Source organism: Eptesicus fuscus, chromosome 6 (assembly GCF_027574615.1).
Source record: "Eptesicus fuscus isolate TK198812 chromosome 6, DD_ASM_mEF_20220401, whole genome shotgun sequence".
NCBI classification, from domain to species: domain Eukaryota; kingdom Metazoa; phylum Chordata; class Mammalia; order Chiroptera; family Vespertilionidae; genus Eptesicus; species Eptesicus fuscus.
Window position 1 is genome coordinate 78,298,397 of NC_072478.1, and position 20,249 is coordinate 78,318,645.

At 43.5% G+C, this 20,249-nt stretch overlaps 1 protein-coding gene across 1 annotated transcript in view; it reads left to right on the forward strand.

Annotated features, from left to right (window-relative positions):
• The first annotated feature begins 14,401 nt into the window (after positions 1–14,401).
• The window catches only part of CTNNA1 (catenin alpha 1), a 202,031-nt gene continuing 196,183 nt past the window's right edge, over positions 14,402–20,249 (forward strand). Inside the window, exon 1 of the mRNA XM_054717899.1 lies at positions 14,402–14,453. Coding sequence (XP_054573874.1) covers positions 14,438–14,453 — 16 coding nt within the window. The 5' untranslated portion in view covers positions 14,402–14,437. The remainder of the gene's footprint in view (positions 14,454–20,249) is intronic.

Sequence of the window (20,249 nt, forward strand, 5' to 3'; positions counted from 1 at the left end):
ATCTCACACAGTCTGAGGGTCAGAAGTCAGGGAGCAGCTTAGCAAGGTAGTTCTGGCTCAGGGTCTCTCAGAAGGTTGCATCAACTGGGTCTGCAGTCATCTGAAGGCCTGACGGGCTGGAGGATCTACTCCTAAGTTCCTGGAAGTCTCAGTTTCTCCACAGAGATGCTTATGATATGGCAACTAAACCTCAGAGAAGAGAGAGAGAGAGAGAGAGAGAGAGAGAGAGAGAGAGACTAAGACAGAAGCTGCAATGTATTTTATAACCTAATATCAGTGACATACCATTAATTCTGGTGTATTCTATTGGTCATGTAGACTGACTCTGGCATAGTGTGAGAAGGAACTATACCAGGTGTGAATACCAGGAGGGTGAGATTATCAGAGTCTAAATACAGATGAAGGGGCACAGAAATCAGGAGTACAGGTGGTTCTGGGCTCCTCCCCTGAAAGCTTTTTGGTTCAGAGAAGGGCAAACTTCCTATGATCTCCACCCTATCTTCACCCCTAATGTGCTGTAAGCTCTATGAGGACAGGGGCTGTGTAACTGTGTGTCTTATTCACTGCTCTTCCTGGTGCCTGGCCTATGTCTGGTATATAGTAAAGCCCTTGATAAATATTTGTTGATTAATATAACACAGGAAAAGACATCTGACTTCCAGGCTCAGGAATGTGGACTTTGTACTGTGGGTGAACAGAAGCCATTGGTCAGGGCACCCTTAGGTCCAGTTTATGTGCAGGCTCTTGCTGCTTCAGCTGCCTGGATCACTCTCTCCTCATTCAAGGAGGGTAGCTGATAACAGAACAGTCTTGGAGGAAGCAGGGTGTATGTCTGTGTGTACAAAAGGTCAGGTGGAAGGAAAATATTCCAAGCCCAGAGCAAAGGAAAAAAGAATGGGTGAAGATTCAAAGACATTTTGAGGTAGATAAGAGACACTTTTGAAGGCCACAGGGACAAGAGAAAGGAGGAGTGAGGGAGCTTTGCACCGCCTTGCCTAACTACTAGGAGTGATGTGGGAAAGGGGGTATGGTATCTTAGTGAAGGACTGTTAAGTTTTAAGGAACAGAAACCCACTCAAATTGGCTCAAGTTGATTGTAAGACTATGGCAGTTTGCAGCAGATGTTGCTGTTTTCCTGCTCAAATCCTCTCAGTGCTCACCTCTACATGCCAGAGACGGTTTCTGCAAACACCCGAGGGCTTTGTTTTGGGCACAGGAACTCCTTGGCCTTTGTACAGGGAAAATGGGAAGTGCCAGGGAGTTAATGGCTCGGCTCTGGAAGCAGCTCTCAACCAATGACAGAATGTATGTGTAGCCCAGCCTCCTCACCCTGTGAGGCACCTTCTATATTGTCTTCCAGAGATCCAGCAAATCTGAGCTCCAGTTGTCCACGTAGTTACACCTTATAGCGCACCCTTTTCTGGCTTCCTTCCCCTCTTTGTCTCACTTCCTTACTCCCCTATCAGCATTTCCTGGAATCACCTCCCAAAAAACTATTTCCCTTTCCCTTTGATCTTCTGTTTTGGGGGAACCGAAATCAAGACAGACATCTCACAAAAACACAAGCATAGATGTCAGTCTTAGGGCTTGCTTGTTGAAAATGAAAGACAAAGCCCAGCACTGTGATGGAGCATCTACAAGGTGCTTTCCCTCTTACGGCATAATTCTGGTGGTTATTATGTTAACAGAGTCTCTGTCTCTTTTTCCCGTCTTTTTATAACCTATCTTCTAATTGCCTAGTTTGGTATATGCCACAGTCTCTGCTCTGTCCCATATGCCCTTGAACTCATCTTTTTTATGTGTGATGTATCTGAAAGAGCTGCCTAAAGTGCTGAGCAAATAGAACGGGTGAGAAAGAGGGAAGAAGAGAAAGAGGAGAAGAAAAACAAGAGGAAGGAAGATGGAGCTAGAAAGCGGAATGCAGAATCAGACACAGAAAGCAAAGGCAGGGTGAGGGGAGGCAGGTTACAGAAAGTTGGCACAGGTTGGGCACTGAGCTTTTTTCAGAAGCCAGTATTGTAATAAGGCCCGTGAAAAGCAGCCATGGGCCTCAGCTTGTAGCAGGTTCTTTGATTGCATTTTAAAGAAACTCTCCACCAGGCTGGCATGTGGCAGACTGGAACTGCAGTGCTGATGCTGGGCTGCTCACAGCTGGGCTGTGCGGGGTGTCTTCATTTTCCTCTTTGTTTTTGTATCCACTGGCATCTAGCAGGTTGGGTGGCTCAGATGACTTGCAAAACTGAGACATACGCTCTCCTGGGTGTGTGGTACTCTGAGCACAAGGATCCCTCCTGGGAGCTGACCTGCATACCACCAGGTGCACTGTATGGGCTTTCTTCAAGGATGACAGGCCAGGCAGGGATGAGAGTGAGCTGGGGAGTGGGGGTGGGAAGCTTGGGTCAAATGTCAACAAGGCCAATCTAGCCCCTCTGGACTTTCTGGGGAGATAAGGCAAGGACTGAAAATGTGATGAACAAAGAATGCAGGGTGGCTGGGATGAAAGTTCTCTTTGCCCTTTTCCCAAGTGGAGGCTTTGTGCTTCATGCCTTCCTGGAATCCTCCTGCCAGGTGAGCTGGACCCCAGAAAAAAGGCTGGATTTGCTGCTTCTCAAGGCGGGGAGGCAGCAAATCATCAGTACACAGAGGAAACAAGCCTGGTGAGGGAGAGGTAAAAGGCTCCAACCAGAGTGAGACAGTATTTGGGTGGGGAAAGAGTCTTTGTTGTGTTCATGCACTTATGCATGCATTCATTCATACATTCATCTACTCACAGGCATTTCTTAGATGCCTAGGAGGTGCTGAGCTCTGATGCACAAAGCTTTCTGCTTGTGTGTCAGGATGCTGTCCCTGGGGATAGCCCTCTGCTCTGATGAAACCAATGTTCTCTGTTCTTTGAGGAACAAATTACAGTTGTTCAGGCATGAGGGTAGATATAAATTCCAGACTGCTGCCTGTAGAGGGGATGAGCTTAGAGGCATAGGAGGCCTGGCAGAACATGCAGACCCCTGGCCAGTACTTTCCTGCCCACCCCCCACATCTCCCTGAACCTCGAGGGAGGCACACTTATCTTTCAAAGCAGGTCCCTTTTACTCGGGCAATCTGCCTTTTTGCTTCCACTGTTCTTCCTTTCAGTCCACAAATATGGGAGGGACTTGCAGGATGACGTATTTTTCCTCCTTTCATCCATTCTCCTTCCTTTTCTTCTTTTCCCTGAACATCTACCAAGAGCCCGGCACTCTAGTAGGTGCCTTCCTTAAAGCAGTTGAGAGAAATGGTGCTTTCCAAGCAAGAAGTATTATTCTGTCATTATTCTTCTCTCACTGGCCTCAGGGAGCTAGGTAGATATGTTTTTCCTCCCTTTCCTTTTCCCTGCCTCAGTTCGGTTCTCTGAGATCACAAAAGCTGGCCGTTTGCTCCCTCCCTGGGGACAGTCCATTAGAGCCCTCCCTTGCTGTCCCCACTTTCTCGGGCACCAATGAGCCAGATGAGGCTGAGGCGTGGTGAGTCCTGCTGTCTGGGTCTATGTCCATCCCATTAGCACTTTGATCACCTTAGGGCCTCTGAGAGCCAGAGCACTTTCATAACCCCCAGAGGAGACTAAAGTTACCCTAGCTTTCAAGATGCCAAAGGTTCCCTCTCACGTGGCTCCTGACTCAACAACCTACCCGTGTGTGTGTGTGTGTGTGTGTGTGTGTGTGTGTGTGTGTGTGTGATTTGTTACTTATTTATTTATTTTTTGGGTTGTTTCTGCCTCAGGCACATTTTCTCTGTAATTTTTGGAACCCAAATATAAGGGAAATCTCATTTGCTCCGTTCTGACTCATTTACAATTAAATACACTTGTTCCCATCTGTGTCTGTATACATCTGCATACATTTGCTATAGCATCGCCCTTAATTTTGGAAAATGATGCGGCTGGTGTTATTTTTACCCTCACTGTCAAATTGGCTGAGAAGACCAGTGGGTGTTCACCCACCCAATGACAACCCCCACACAGGCATGTTCCTGAGACAGGTGGGAGTGACATTTCTTTCATGGGCAGGACATGCAGACCCCTGGCCAAACTGGCGTTTGTGGTTGCCTATCTTATTGGGTCCAGCTGCCAGGACTGGGTGTGTGCCTGTCCCTTTCAGTGCCTAGGCCTCACTGACCACAGAGATAGGCCTTGACTCCCTATGCCACTTGCTGGCAGATGCTTCACCACGCATAGAATTTGGAGGTGGGAGTGGGAGAGGGCTTCCTGACTCTCAAGGAAGGTTAACACTGAGGAAGCACTGCCAGGTCATCGAAGCCCATCCCCTCCCAGCCTGGGCAAAGTGAGTAGCTGTCTTTACGATTCAGAGGGATGTGGTGGCATGTGTGGGCACCTGCCTCACCCATGTACCTATAAATACCACATCATGATTGTCTACTGCTTTAAAAAAAACAAAAACCCGTTACATTGTAGTGACATTCACATTTAATGAGATGATGGTTCCTGTCAGCACACTTTGAGCCCTTTTGCTATTATCTCATTGAATAATGTTATTTATACCCATATGTCAAAATAGAACTTGGCCAACAAGAATTACAGGATGCAGAAAATATGATGTTGACTGCTGCCAATCAGAAAAAAGTTAACATCAGAACAGTATTTGAAACAATACGTACTTTCTGCTGATCTAAACCTCTCTTGGAAATTCTGTAATGGGCAGTGCTGCTGCTGCTATTGATAAATAATTCAGAAAGGCTGGACTTTCACATTTTTTTCTTTATCATTTCTATGATACTGGGCTCCATACTTCATGTTGAACCAAGTGCACTTCTAAGAGGCTTAAGATGATGCCACATTGTCCAGAGTGTCTTCCTCTGGCCTCTTTAGGCTGAGAAACCATGATGCTATGGGCACCAATTACGACCAAAGGTTCTTTTTGTACTTGGTATTGTTTTGGGCCAATGGACTCCACAGAGGTGGAGAAGCCCCCATCCATGCCTTCAGTGAAATATCCAGTATTTCCAGTTTAAGGTTGGGGATCGGTTAGTTTCTCTCCTCTGGTGGGTTCCTGGGTATCTGCTTTCTCCATTGAGAGCCTCTGCTCAACATTCTTTGACTGGTTAAGATCTTATCCCTTGCTCAGTCTGAGCTGTATACACACACACACACACACACACACACACACACACACACACACACGAGTCATTTTTGGCACTCATGGGCAGAGTCAGCTGCTCCTTAGATAACCAAACCTATTATACGTAGCTTCCTTTGCCTAGGTTCTAGCTTCACAATGCCTCTTAAAATTTCCTCTCTTTTGCCTGGTTAACTCCTTGACTTAGCCACCACTTTCTCCAAGATACCAAGCTGGGCTGGATGGCCCCGCTCCGAGTCCACACAGTAGTATAGTATAACTGCCTAGAAATGTATCCATGGTTCAGTAGACTGCATGCTTTCTGCAGGCGGGAGCTGTGTCTTATATTCCTTGTGTCTAGTGCAGGGCCTGATGCTTGGTAGCTGTTTGATAACTATGTGTTAAATGAATGGATGAATGAATGCATTCATAAACTAATTTTTAGAATCCAAGCTCCATAGAGTCATCTGCAACCAGTTCATTCTGGAGAAACCGGTTTCCTTAAAAAGAAACTGATATTGCATATGTAGAGATAAACATCTAGAGTGATCTACCCCCAAATGAAACAGTAATGACAGTAATGGTTAAAAACAATCTGGGGGAGTAGAATATAGGTGATTTAATTTCTTCTTTTTACTTCTGTGTATTTCCTAACTTTTCTATGATGAGATATCTATAACAAAAGAAGCATATAGGCCCTGGCCGGTTTGGCTCGGTGGCTAGAGCATCGGCCTGCAGATTGAAGGGTCCCAGGTTCGATTCCGGCAAGGGCATGTACCATGGTTGCGGGCACATCCCCAGTGGGGGGTGTGCAGGAGGCAGCTGATCGATGTTTCTCTCTCATCGATGTTTCCAGCTCTCTGTCCCTCTCCCTTCCTCTCTGTAAAAAAAATCAATAAAAAAATATATTTTAAAAAAAGAAGTATATACCACGCACAATTATATAACTGCCTTAAGTTCTTTTTACAAATTTGCTTTAAATGCCTCTTCCCCTTCCCCCAAAATAATAATAGTGATAAATAATGTTTATTAATACTAGACTGTTGTCAGAGAAAGACAAGTATCACATGATCTCACTTATATGTGAAATCTAATGAACAAAATAAACTGGTGAACAAAAAAGATTCAGAGGCATGCAGCATGGAACAGACTGACATATTTCAGAGGGCAGGGGGTGGGGGGCGGGAAGAGATTAACCAATGAATTTATATGTATATATGCATAGCCCAAGGATAGACAATAGTGTGGGGAAGGCCTGGGGAGGGGATGAGAGAAGGATGGAGGGAGTCAGTGGGGGAGGGGGGGGGCCGGAGGATCTGCAATACTTTCAACAGTAAAGATAAATATAAAAGATATTATGCTGTTGGGACAGGATGGTCCTCTGAGAAACAGAAACCAAGATGAGATTAGGCATGCAGAAGATTAATGGGGGAGCATCTGTGAAGGAAAAAGGGAGAGGGAGCTGGGGAAGATATTGAGAGTCTTTGACTAAGATGCAGATTTAACAATCTAGAAAAGGAGATGAGCAATGAGGGAGGATAGGGTAAGAAGAGCTTCAGACTGTAGTACAGTTCTGAAAAAGTCTCAGGCAGGCTGATTGGGAGCCACTGAGCAAAGGTTGCCCCTCTGATGAAAGGATTAACAAAATGTGGTAAACATATATTATGAAATATTATTCAGCCTTAAAAGGAAGGGAATTCTGACATATGTTACAAGATCTCGGAAACTTGAAAGCATTATGCTATGCAAAATAAGCCGGTCACAGAAGGATAAACATTGTATGATTCCACCTAGAGTAATCAAATTCACAGAGATAGAAAGTAGAATGGTGGTTGCTAGGAGGTGCCAGGGGGTTGCCGGGGGGGAATTGGAAGTTAATATTTAATGGATATGGAATTTCAGATTGGGAAATGAAAATGTTCTGAAGAAGAATGGTGGTGATAGCTTCACAACAATGTGAATGTACTTGATGCCACTGAACTGTACAGTTACAAACGGTTAAAATGGTAAACTTTATGTTATGTACTAGTATATTTTATCACACACACAGAACATTTGCCCATCAGAGGAGTCCCATGTTGGATAGGAATGGTCCAACTCTGGTATCCCTGTTGTGCTTAATTATGGGCTGAGAGAAGCCAAGAGGAAGCATGGCCTTGGTATGGATGCTGTGATGAAACCCCAGGTCAGTGAACTCTGCTTGCTGTAACAGTTCTCTCAAAGGGAAATCAGAGCAGTGCATCTGCATGGCTGCCTTAGCTGTGCAGTGCCTCTGGACTCAAGTGACTGTGTTTCAGCACCCAACTTTGATACTTTCTGACTCTGAGACTATGGAAAAATGATTCAACTTCCCTGGGCCTTAGTTTCTTTATCTAGAAAACAGGGGTGTTGATGTTGGTAGCTACCTTATAGGGCGTCACATAAATGAGTTGTAAAGTACTTAGAACATTGCCTGTCATAAAGTATACTGTTTGTAAGAGTTTGCTAGTATCATCATGAAGCATATTTTTTCATGCAGGCACCATGATAATGCCTCACAGAGACTACTTCAAAAGAGCTTCCCAACAACCCTAAGGTAATAATCTCTCCATTTACAGATGGGGAAACTGAGGCTTGGTGAGACCACAGAGTCAGTAAGAAGTCACAGGTGGCCCAAGGGGAGAGTCCAGGTCAACTGCTAGGCAATGCTGCATATTGATCAGCCCTTTACCTAGGGTGCTGACTCTGGCTTCATTGTAAGATAAGGGTTCCCTCCCGACCCTTGTCTTCAAGGATAGCATCTTCATTATCATCATTGTAAAAAATGCCATCATCTTCATCATCAGCGTTATCCAAAGGGACTTTATTGAAAGCATCTAATTACACATTCTGCTGTTCTGTATTTTAGACAATAATGATTATATTTCTAGGAGCTTAGTAAGTAAAGCTTGGATGAGCATGTTAAGGTCTCGCAAATAGCAGAATAAAGGCAAAGCTATAGAGCAATTCACTCCTAGTGGTGTCTCCTTGGGCAGGCTGCTGGACGTCTGTGAGCCTCACTGGTTGGATGAAACCTACTTTCCTTCCCCCAAGACCCTAGTGAGACAAGGTTTGAGGACGTGCCTGGTGGAGTGGGAAGGACTGTACAAACTTTAGCTGGCACTTCTCCCAGGCCTTCTTGATTGACCCTGCCAGAGGTGATAGGGAGGGTACTCCTGTACTTCTCACCCATGAATGAACAGTTATTGCCCACTTGGAAGTACATGGATGGTGAGAAACAAGGTTTTCTTGGCTATAACCACCCACTTTTCTTCTTAGTTATCAGAATTCAATAGGGTGCTGTTTTCCTGGTTTGGCCCATATGAAGGAGCTGCCTCTCTGTAGTTCTAGATTTATGACAACCCCTCCTACCACTTCCATTAAAATGCCATGGTTTCCTAATCCATCTTTCTCTGAACCATATTTTTCTATCTAGTCAATCAACAAACATTGTTTTTCAAATTCATAACTCCTGCCATCCTGGGCTGGGATGTGGGTGGTGGGGAGGCAGTAAAAGGGTAACCGATGTCTTTTGCTAAACTGGCTGTTGCTCAGCCCAGAAAATCTCAAAAAAGATTTCTCTGAGGGCATATAGGATCTTCTCTGTTAGATAAAGTGTGGCCTGTTGTGGGGCCTCAGCTCAGTTTCCTCTCTGTGTCCAGAGAAGTTTCTAATATTCCATCTGGCCTCGTTATTCTCCTGCTTGACATTGTTTAGCAGTTCCTGCTGTCCCCAGAATGAAGTTCAAAACAATTTATTAGCCTGGCATGATTCTAACCCTAATCACTTCTCCATTCTCTCTGATCTCCTTGTGCCTTTCTACAACCCAGCCGTAATGAACACCTTGCTTTCCCCCAGAATTCACTATGTTCCGTTGCCTCCATGCCTTTGCACAAGCTGTTCCCTTGCTCTGGAATGCCTTCCCTACCCCTCCAAATCCCCTACACCTGGTTAACTCCTACTTGTCTTTCAGGCCTCAGCTTAGATGTCAGAAAGTCTTTTCTGACCCACAGAGCTGGGGCTGGGGCTCAGTAGGCCCATACTACTCTTCCCCTCCTGTCTATCTAATCTAATCTATCTATCTATCTATCTATCTATCTATCTATCTATCTATCTGAGCTTTATTGAGGAATAACTGAAAAACTTCCTATCCTTTTTTTTAAAACTTATATAACTACTTACCTGCAGCTCATCCTTCAGGTCCCCTGAGTCCTCCCAGACTATACCAGGCTCCCCTCTTACACATTCTCACATTATTTTCCATTCATAGTTCATATCACAAAGGATAATGATAGGTCTGGGAGAGTATTTAATTAATGCCTGTCTCCTCCACTAATCTGTAAACACCATGGGGGTATGTGCCTTGTCTGTTTAGCTCACCACTGCATCCCAAGAGCTTGGCACATAAATATTTACTAAATGAATGAATGAATGAATTCCTTCCACAACACATGGAGATTACTTCCAGCATAGCACTTAGCTCATTATTTTATAAGAGCCTACATACTTCTGTCTCTCTCCAGCTGTCTTGTAAGCTCCTTGAGGGGAAGAATGATGTTTTGCCCATCATGATTTCCCAGTGCTTGGCACACTGCCTGGCAATTAGGCACTCAAATAATATTTTTGAATAGATGAATAAATGAATGAATGAATGGCAAGCACTCACGTTCCCTTATACTTCATTCCTACTACAGCAAAGTAACCTTTTAAAAATGCAAATAAGATCATGTTAACTCCACTGTTTAGTCCCCCAGGGGTTTCCCATTGCTCTTAAAGGACATCCCAAACTCCATACTACCTACCTACTTTTCTGACCTCATCAAGTACTACTGTTTTCCTCATTTACTACCTCTCAGCACACTGGCCTTTCTTCTGTTCTTTGACTATACCAGGCTTATTCCTACCCTAGGGCCTTTTCACTTGCTATTTCCGGCTCTGGGATATTCTGCCCCATCACAGAGTTCATTCTAGTCATTCAAGTCTCAGCTCAAACATCATCTTTTCAGTGAAGTCTTTCCTTACCCCTCTACCTAAATGATCACGCCTCCTTCCTATCACTCCTAGCACTTATGCCTATCTGAAATCGTATTGTTCACTTAATTTTTTCTTACTATCTTCCTCTCTCTCTCTAGAATATAAATTTCATGAGGGCTGCCCACTATTTTATCGCTAGAGTCTAATACAATGAATGTCACATAGTAGGTGCTCCAAAATATTTGTTGAATGAGCAAATAAATGGATGAACGAATGAATATGACAATAGCCTTCTGTGATGGATGGGCCGGTCTTGCCAGACACACAGGCAGACAGAAGAACGATTTATTGTGACTAAATAAATTAAGAAGCAGGACTGGTCAGAACTGATGAAGGGAGCCAGGACGGAATATAGTGCCAGATTCCACTGTGAGCTTATGGAGTCCAGGAGTCCCAGGGCCTATTCAGCTCTGACTCCAGTCAACCCAGAATCAAATTCACCCTGGGTAAACCAAAAACAAAGATGGCCCAGCTTCCACTTTTTCTTCTGTATTCAGAATGCCCATATGGGGACGTAAGGGGCATGTAAAGATTCCTGAATGGTGTGTGTCTCTGCTGTGTTCCAACAGGTTGTCTTTTCCTCAAAGTTTCTTGGAATTTAGAAAAATTGTTATGCAACAGAAGCAATCAATGGAGACAAATCATTCATTTATAATACATCTGAAATTTAAAGGGTATTAAATTAAGTTTATATTACAATGTAACAATTATTATTTTGATAGCACTTTCCATATGCCTAAAAAAATCTAAAAATGCCAGACAAAAAAGGAATTTTTAGAATGGTGAATACAAAGAATCAGGTTTCCATAATAAAGCCTACTGATACTTTAAAGAGAAGAATAAAGTACAATCCCGTTCCTCCAGCCTCCTCCCTTTTAAAAATATTTCTTTTTAGATATAATATTGCTTGGTTGCCACAGTCTAACTTTTTTCCTTTTAGGTTCTCTTTCTCTATTGTTATCAACAAAAATATGAGCATGAAAGGGGCGGGAAGTGTTTGTTTTTGTGTACATATCTTTGATCATATCAGAGAGGAAAGAATCATGAACACCTACTGCTGATTGGTTTTAAGAACTACATGTTGATTTCATTTTCTGTAGGGAAGAAGAATAACATGAATAAGAAACCCTTACACATTTTCATAAGTGTCAAGGGCCTAGTTAGGTTTTTTTTTTTTTTAATTGATTTCAGAGAGGAAGGGAGAGGGAAAGAGAGATAAAACATAATGATAAGAGAGAATCATTGATCAGCTGCCTCCTGCACGCCCCACACTGGGGATTGAGCTCACAACCCAGGCATGTGCCCTGACCAGGAATTGAAGCGTGACCTCCTGGTTCATAGGTCGATGCTCAACTACTGAGCCACGCAGGGTGGACTAAGTTTGGTTCTTTTTTTTTTTTTTAATATATTTTATTGATTTTTTACAGAGAGGAAGGGAGAGGGACAGAGAGCTAGAAACATCGATGAGAGAAACATCAACCAGCTGCCTCCTGCACAGCGCCCACCGGGGATGTGCCCGCAACCAATGTACATGCCCTTGACCGGAATCGAACCTGGGACCTTTCAGTCCGCAGACCGACGCTCTATCCCCTGAGCCAAACCGGTTTTGGCAAGTTTGGTTCTTTTATTTAAAACTTAACTCATTGGTTAAAACCAACAGCATTCTCTATTAGAAGAGGCCTGGAAGGGAAATAAGCCCCTCTCCATCCTACTCCTACCTCCACGCCAAAAGCCCCCAACTAACCCCACTTGTCAAACTGCTTAAAGCTGTGCAAAAAGACAAAATGTATACAGCATAAACCAGACATTTAAATTACCTCAGTCATGGTATAGTTTTGACATGGAAACTATTTTAAATGTGGCTTTTTCAACAAAGATTTTCAGAAAGCCATTGACATTTCAGAGGCTAAGTGGGGGTGGTGAAGAGCCTGGTCCTGAATTCTGGCAGATCTAGGTTCCAGCACTGCCACAAACTCCCAGTGTGACCTGAGCCTGTTTTTGGGTTTACAGGATGAGGAATGCAATAGTAACTACCTTAGGATTGGTAAAAGGCTTGGATAAAATGTGTAGCTCTTAGCACAGAGCCTGGCATGTACCAAAGACTTAATAAATATGAGCTATTATTACTTTTAGTCATTGAGTGTTAAGATAATATTGTATGAGCAAGTGAATTAATGAGTGAGTGTTAAGTATATTTTACTTTGTTTTCAGGCTCAAGCTTAGAGTAGGTATCAGTGATTCTCAACTCTGGCTGCACATTAGGATCACCCAGGGATGCTAAGATTTAAAAAATTTTTAGTCCCTAACCTAGAGCATTGCCCCAATACTCCAATGTTGGGGTTCGATCCCCACATAGGACACATACAAGAATCAACCAATGGCCTTAGCTGGTTTGGCTCAGTGGATAGAGATTCAGCCTGTGGACTGAAGGGTCCCAGGTTTGATTCCGGTCAAAGGCACATGCCTGGGTTGAGGGCTTGATCCCCAGTAGGGGGCCTGCAGGAGGCAGTTAATCAATGATTTTCTCCATCGTTGATGTTTTTCTATCACTCTCTTCCCTCTGAAATAAATAAAAATATATTTTAAAAAAAAACTTCTGAAGATTGCACATAAAATTTCTAAAAAAAAATCAACCAATGAATGCATAAATAAGTGGAACAAAAAAATCGATGTATTTCTCTCTCCTTCTCCCTTCCTCTTTTTTATAATCAATAATTTTTTTTGAATACCTAGTCCCTAGTTAACAACAATTAAAAGGAACCTCTGGAGGTGGTCTCTGTATATCACATTTTAACTAGAGGCCCAGTGCACGAAATTCATGCATGGGTAGGGTCCCTAGGCCTGGCTGGCGATCAGGGCCTATTGGGGCCTTCCGGCTGCTGGCCGTGGCCTTCCTTCCCCAGCTGCTAGCTGCAGGTCGGGGCCTTCCTTCATTCTGCACCACCTCCTGGTGGTCAGCGCACGTCATAGCGAGCAATAGAACTCCGGTCTCCTGGTCGAACTCCTGAGATGACACTTTGCATATTAGCCTTTTATATATATAGACTAGAGGCCCAGTGCACAAAATTAGCGCACAGGTATGGTCCCTAGGCCTGGCCAGCAATCGAAGCGCAAGCATCTGCTGTGGAAGGGCAGGTCCCAGCTGACCTCTGGGCTCTGGGCAGCACCTGGGCCCCTGGCCCCCTGCACATCCCCCTCTGCCTGATTCACAGTGCCTGAGTCCCCACATGGAGATGCATTGAGTGTGGCCAAATGTTGCGGGCCAGGGTGCAGTGTGGGCCTCTGGGCTGCCTAGCGGCGCTGCATGGAAGCTGGGTGGGCAGTGCGCTCTCTGCCGGCCGGCTTCGCAGACTGGCTCCTGCATGAACCCACGGGGAGCCTGACTGGCCCCTGCGGTCCCAGCAGCTGCGGCCCGGCTCACCCGGAAGAGGCCGTGTGGGTATGGGGTGGGATCTTGCGGGCACCTGGCAGCTGAGCGGGGGGGGGGGGGGGGGGGGGAGCTGGGAGAGGGCTTCCCTGTGCACTAGCCCTGACGTCCCAGAGGAGAGTAACAGGGGGAGTGAGAGCGAGTTCGGTGGACACCCTGCATTCTCACCGCATCTCCATCCCCGTTATCCCCGCCTCCAGGTAGCTGGCGAGAGGTCGCAGTGCATTGCCGACACCCACCATGTTCCGTGCTGCCCCCTGGTGGTCAGTGCACGTCATAGCGAGTGGTTGAATGACTGCCCGAGGGGATAATTTGCATATTAGGCTTTCATTATATAGGATAAGCTCTCATGGTGATTCTAATGTGCAGCCAGAGTTGTGGATTACTGAGCTACACAGAAATGAGGAAAATACCCTAATGTTAGCTAAATTAATAAATAAAACTTCCAGGGTGGACCGGCTTTACTGCTTCCCCTGCCGCCACCCATCAGAAAATAACTGAAAGGCAACCAGGGCATCCAATTGCCTTTGACCAGGGGTCCTCAAACTTTTTAAACAGGGGGCCAGTTTACTGTCCCTCAGACCGTTGGAGGGCTGGACAATAGTTTAAAAAAAACTATGAACAAATTCCTATGCACACTGCACATATCTTATTTTGAAGTAAAAAAACAAAACGGCAAAAACACCCGCATGTGGCCCGCGGGCCGTAGTTTGAGGACGCCTGCCTTTGACTATGATGTGGTCCCACTCTTTGGTTTATTGACTTCTTTGTTGGCTTTTCCCAGGCTAAGACAAGAATTTCTTTGATGTCTTCTTTGGAACTTAATGGGAGAAGGGAGGCTCATCATTTCATGGTCACAACAAGAGGTAAAAATTTTTCCAATTTTTCATACTAAAGCTTCCAAGTCAGTTATCATCTTCTTCATTCTGGGATCTTTACTCATTTTGATTTTACCTTCCAGAAGGATTGTGGAGTGCCTCAAATGAGGTCACATTCAGAAGAGTGCTTTGTAAACGTAAAGCTATTTAACAACACAATGTATATAAATAATAATGAAGCCCTCATAATGTAGAGAATATCTAAAATGATCTCTTATAATTCATCTTTATTGAATTTCAACATTGTGTTATTTTTTAGAATACTACATGAATCTTGTTGATTGACTTTTTTTAGATGTTTTTCTCTCCCTTGACATTCTTGGTGCAGCTTACCTCTTGTGATTATGTGCATTATGTTCAGTAACCTGAAGTAAATTGAAACCTGAAGTTTCAACCCAAATGTCATCAATTGATACTAGTGACTAAGTCCTTGGTTTCAATGACACAATTTTTCTTCCTATATCCATGGTCATTAATTCTTTCTGCAAATATTTTTAAAGTACATTTTATGTTCCAGAAATTGTATTACTAGTAAATTATAGGAGCAGAGAAGTGAAAAAGTAAGACAAAATTCCTATCTTCCTGGAGCTTATGGTCTAATATAGGAGACAGAAAGTAAACCAGTAAGTAAACAAGACAGTTCTAAAAAGGGATGAATGCTATAAAGATTAGAAATGCAGTTATGTGGTGGAGAATTACTGGGGTGTGGGCGAGTGTGGTTAGGGAAGGCCTCTCTGACCAGGTAATATCAAAGTTGGCCCTCAAGAATGAGAAATGGTGTGGAGTGACAAACAGGCAGAGCACAGAAGATTTTTAGGGCAGTGTTATTGCACACTTGTCCCAATTGGTTGATGTACAAGAATGAACATAAACTATGGACTTTGGGCGATTATGATGTGTCAATAGGTTCATCAGTTTTAACAAATGTACCACTCTGGTGGGGGATGGCTATGGGGGAGGCCATGCATGTGTGGGGACATGGGTTATATGGGAAATATCTGTATCTTCTCAATTTTGCTCTAAAAAACAAATCTTTAAAATGGCTTATAGGTTGGAAAAAAAACACAATATAAATAGTCTACAAAAATCCAATATATAAGACGTTAAATGAAATATTCAATTAAAAAAAAGAGAGTAAGAAGGAGCCAAGCTGAAGAGTTAGGGCAAAAAGATTTTCAAGTAGTAGGTGCAGAAATGCAAAAACCCTGACTGTGGGAAAGGATTTGGTGCATTTTAGGAAAGGAGATGAGGGCTCTGGGTTGCAGAGGGGAATTCAGTCTCCTGTTCTGGCTCCTCTTCTTCTTGGATGTTGGTCCTTGGCTCCACCTTTTCTTGCCGTATATTTACCAGATGCAGGTGACTCCCACAATTCTAGCTCCACTGGGGCCTTCCCTGAGATCAGATCTGGACATACCCCTGTCTACAGGCTATCTCCTCTTAGAGGTTTGGTAGGCACTAAAACTAAGCATGACCAAAAATAGCCCTCTGTCTACATTGTTTCCACCCTCCACCCCTATGCTCTTTACCTCCTGGGCTCTCCATCTGGGTAAATGGCACCACTATTTCCTCAGCTGATCAAGTCTGAAACTTTAATATTCAATCCACTGGCAAGACTGAGGATCCTCTCTCCTTTTGCATAGCTTCCAAATCTACCCATTTTTTCCCCATCCCATTACACTTAATATATTATATACTACTAGAGGCCCGGTGCACGGGCCGGGGTGCAGTGTGGCCTGCGGGGATCAGCCCGGTCAGCCGAGCAACACTCCCACTTGGGAGCGCGCTGACCACCAGGGGACAGCTCCTGCGTTGAGTGTCTACCCCCTGGTGGTCAGTGCACATCATAGTGACTGGTCGACTGGTTGTTTCGCCATTTGGTTGCTGGGCTTTTATATATATAGATTCTATATACAGTAAACCTAAAAGTCCCTTTATCCCCTCCTGCATTTAACCACTGTCATACTTAGCTGGGTATCCTTATAGACATGTAACTATTCATTCAACTGAGAATCTGTTACCTGCCAGGCACAGTTCGAGGTGCTGGAATCACAACAGTGAACAGAAGAGGAAAATATCTGCTTTAATGATACTATATTCCATTGGGGAAAACAGAAATAAATAAATAAATAAATAAATAAATAAATAAATAAGCATATAATGTCTTAGGTGATGACAAGTGCTATGAAGTACAGTAGGGTAAAGAAACACAATGGAGAAGGGAGGGAAGGGAAGTTGGTGCTAGTGTTATTTAAAAAGGGTGGTAAGGGAAAGCCTTTAGGACAAGGTGACATTTGAGCAGAGATCTGAAGGAAGCCATGCATTGAGGTAAGGGGGAAAATGTACAAGAGGGAGAAGACCATTCCAAGCAGAGGGAACTGGAAATGTAAAGGCTCTGAGGCATGAAAGTGCTTGATGTGTCGTGGGAATATCTAGGACCCCATTGTGGACTAGAGTGGAAAGATGGAGGGGAAAAGCCAAAGATGGGTCTGAGTTGCTGGGAAAGATAATATAAATTTTATTCAGAGTGAGATGGGAAGAACTGGAAGGTTTTGAACAGATGATATGTTTTAAATGGCTCAGCTGCTATGAGAGAAAAGCATTAAAACAAATATGTATTCATTGTTTAAACATAAAAGGAATATTATGTGTATTGCTTTACAGTCTGCTTTTTTTCAAAGTGAATTTTAGAAAAACAAAATATGGTCATGTTGTTTCTTTGTTTAAAATTCTTTGTGGTTTTCCCTCACAATGAAGTCTAAGGCCTTACAAAACCCTGTCTAGTCTGGCCTCTGCCTACCTCACCAGCTCCTGAATTATAGAACTTCTTTTCATGGAATGGGACTCAGGGCCTTCAAATGTGCTTGTCTAGAATAGAATCCTTTCCTTCCCTCCCTATCCACCTTGTCAATGGCTTTTCTAGATCCCATTTACTAATTTTTTCATTCATTTAACTAATATTGATTGAGAGACCTGCTAATGTGCCAGGCACTATTCTAGGCACCAGGGACATAGCACTGAACAAAACAGACAAGAATTCTAGCTCTTATGGGGCTTAAATTCTAGTGGGACGAAGACAGAACACAATAAGTTAAAAATATGACATATACATATTCATATATACATATTCATATATACATATATAGGATTATTATCCTATATAATAATCCTATATAATAAAAGCCTAATATGCTAAGTGTCCGGTCATCCGTTCAACCAATCAAAGTGTAATATGCTAATGATATGCTAAGGCTGCTCAACTGCTCGCTATGATGTGCACTGATCACCAGGGGGCAGACACTCCAACTGGTGGGTTAGCTTACTGCTGGGGTCCAGCTGATGGGTGGGGTCCCTTAGCCTGGCTTGCACCTTCTCACAATCCAGGACCCCCTCGGGGGATGTCAGAGAGCTGGTTTTGGCCCGATCCCACAGGCCAGGCTGAGGGACTCCATTGGTGCACGGATTCATGCACAGGCCTCTGGTAAATATACATAATGACTTTATATGTCATATGGTGATACACCCTAAGGAGAATATAAAGCAAGTAAGGAGGGATGGGATGTGGGAGGAATGGGTTATAATTCTAGATAGGGTGGCCAAGAGGAAGCCTCACTGAGAAAGCGACAGCTGAGCAAAGACCTGGGGGAGGTGAGAGAGTGAGTCAGGCAGCTATTTGGAGGACAGCATTCCAGGCAGAAAGTAAAGGCCCTAAGTAAGAGCCTGCCTGCTGTGTTCCAGGAATAGTAAAGAGGCCAGTGTGTCAGAGGAGTGTGTAGGGGGCAGGTGAGCTCTGGAGGCCCTTATAAGGACCTCAACATTTACTAAGTGAGACAGGAGTCATTGGAGGGTTTTGGGCAGAGTAGGAGTGACATGTTCTGATTTCCGTTTTAATAGGATCTCCCCAGTCGTTGAATTGAGATTAGACTGAGGGAAGCAAGGGCAGAAGTGGGAAGACCAGTTAGGAGGTTCCTGTGAAATTTAAGCTAAGTGATGGATACGGATTGATTCAGGATGGTAACCGCAGAGATGGTAAAACGTTGGTGGATTCTGAATATATTTTGAAGGTAGAAGCACAGAATGTCCTGAGAAATCAGACATGAAATGTGTGAGAGAATGAAAACTTTGGATAACTTCAAAGTTTTTGGCCTAAACAAGTAGAAGAACTGAGTTGCCATTTAATGAAATAAGGAAACTGTGGGATTAGCAAATTTAAACAGAGATATCAGGAAATCAGTTTTGGACATATAGACACACAAAGTGTGAGATGCCTAGATGCCTACTGGATATCCAAGTGGGAGGGACCAAGTCAGGAGCTTTGATATGGGAGTTCAGAATTTAGGGGAAAGGTTCAGGTTGAGATATGAACATGAGATACAGACTGGATGAGATGGCAGACAGAAAAAGAGGTCCAGGGATGGAGCGTGGGACATTCTAACAGCAGTTTTAAACTTTTTAATCTCAAGATCCTTTAATACTCTTAAAATTTTAGAGGATCTCAAAGAGCTTTTGTTAATGTGAGTTTCTCTATCAATGTTTACTGTATTAATACATGTTATCATACAACATTTTAAAAAGAAAAATAACAATGTTTTATAAAAGAAAAGAAAATTGAGGGATATCATTGTTTTGCATTTTTGTGAATCTCTTTAATGTCTCATTTAATGAAAAGGTAGCTGGTTTCTTGTATTTGCTTCTGCATTTTATGTGATGCGGTATCATATATCATGTAGCTTTGGAACACTGTAATGTGTTACCATGAAAGATTGGGAGTGAAAAAGGCAACTGATATTTTAGTATTTTTACAAAAATAGTTTTTTACCTTACTACCTCCTGAAAAGATCTCAGGAGTCCTCAGACTGCACTTTGAGAACTGCTGCTCTACCATTTGCAGGTTGGGAGGATTAAGGAGACTAAGAAGTTGCAATGAGGGAGGTTGGGGGAAAGTCAGAATAGCCTGGTGCCTTGGAGGCCCAGTGAAGATAGCATTTCAAAGAGGAGAGTGATCAAATGAAGTCAACCATGGACAGAGACTGACCACTAGATTTGGCATCATGGAGGTTATTAGGGATCTTGATAAAAGCAGCTTTGGTGGAGAGATGAGTATTAACTTCTAAATGGAGTGGGTCAGAGTATAAAGGTCACTTCCTCATGTCACTGAACCCTAGATTAGGTTAACTCCCCCCGAAATCTACTTTCATCTCTCCTCTATCTCTACTTTTACTTTCTTTTTTAGTTTATCAGGGATCAAGTCAGTTTTATTCACTTCTGCTTCCCCAGCACATAGCAAGTGCTTGGGACATATGAATATTCAAGTCTTTCCTAGTAAGCTTTTCAAGTTTTCTCAGAGGTAGGGAACTGACTCCCCTTAGCTGGGGTATACTGCAAGTCCCTCATCATATTCTTTCTGCTACCCTTTCTTTCCCCCAAATAAACCTTGCACTTTCATTTTTAGGGACTGTCTTAGTCCATTCATGTTGATATAACAAAAATACCACAGATTGGATAGTTTAAGAACAAAAACTTATTGCTAATAATTCTGGAGGTTGGAAAGTCCAGCATGGTCATATTTTAAAAATATATATTTTTATTGATTTCTGAGAGAAAGAGAGGAGAGAGAAACATCAGTGATGAGAGAGAATAATTGATCAGCTGCCTTCTGCATGCTCCACACTGGGGATCCAGCCCACAATCTGGGCATATGCCCTGACCAGGAATTGAACCATGACCACTTGGTTCATGGGTCGACGCTCACCAACTGAGCCATGCCAGGCAGGCCAGCATGGTCAT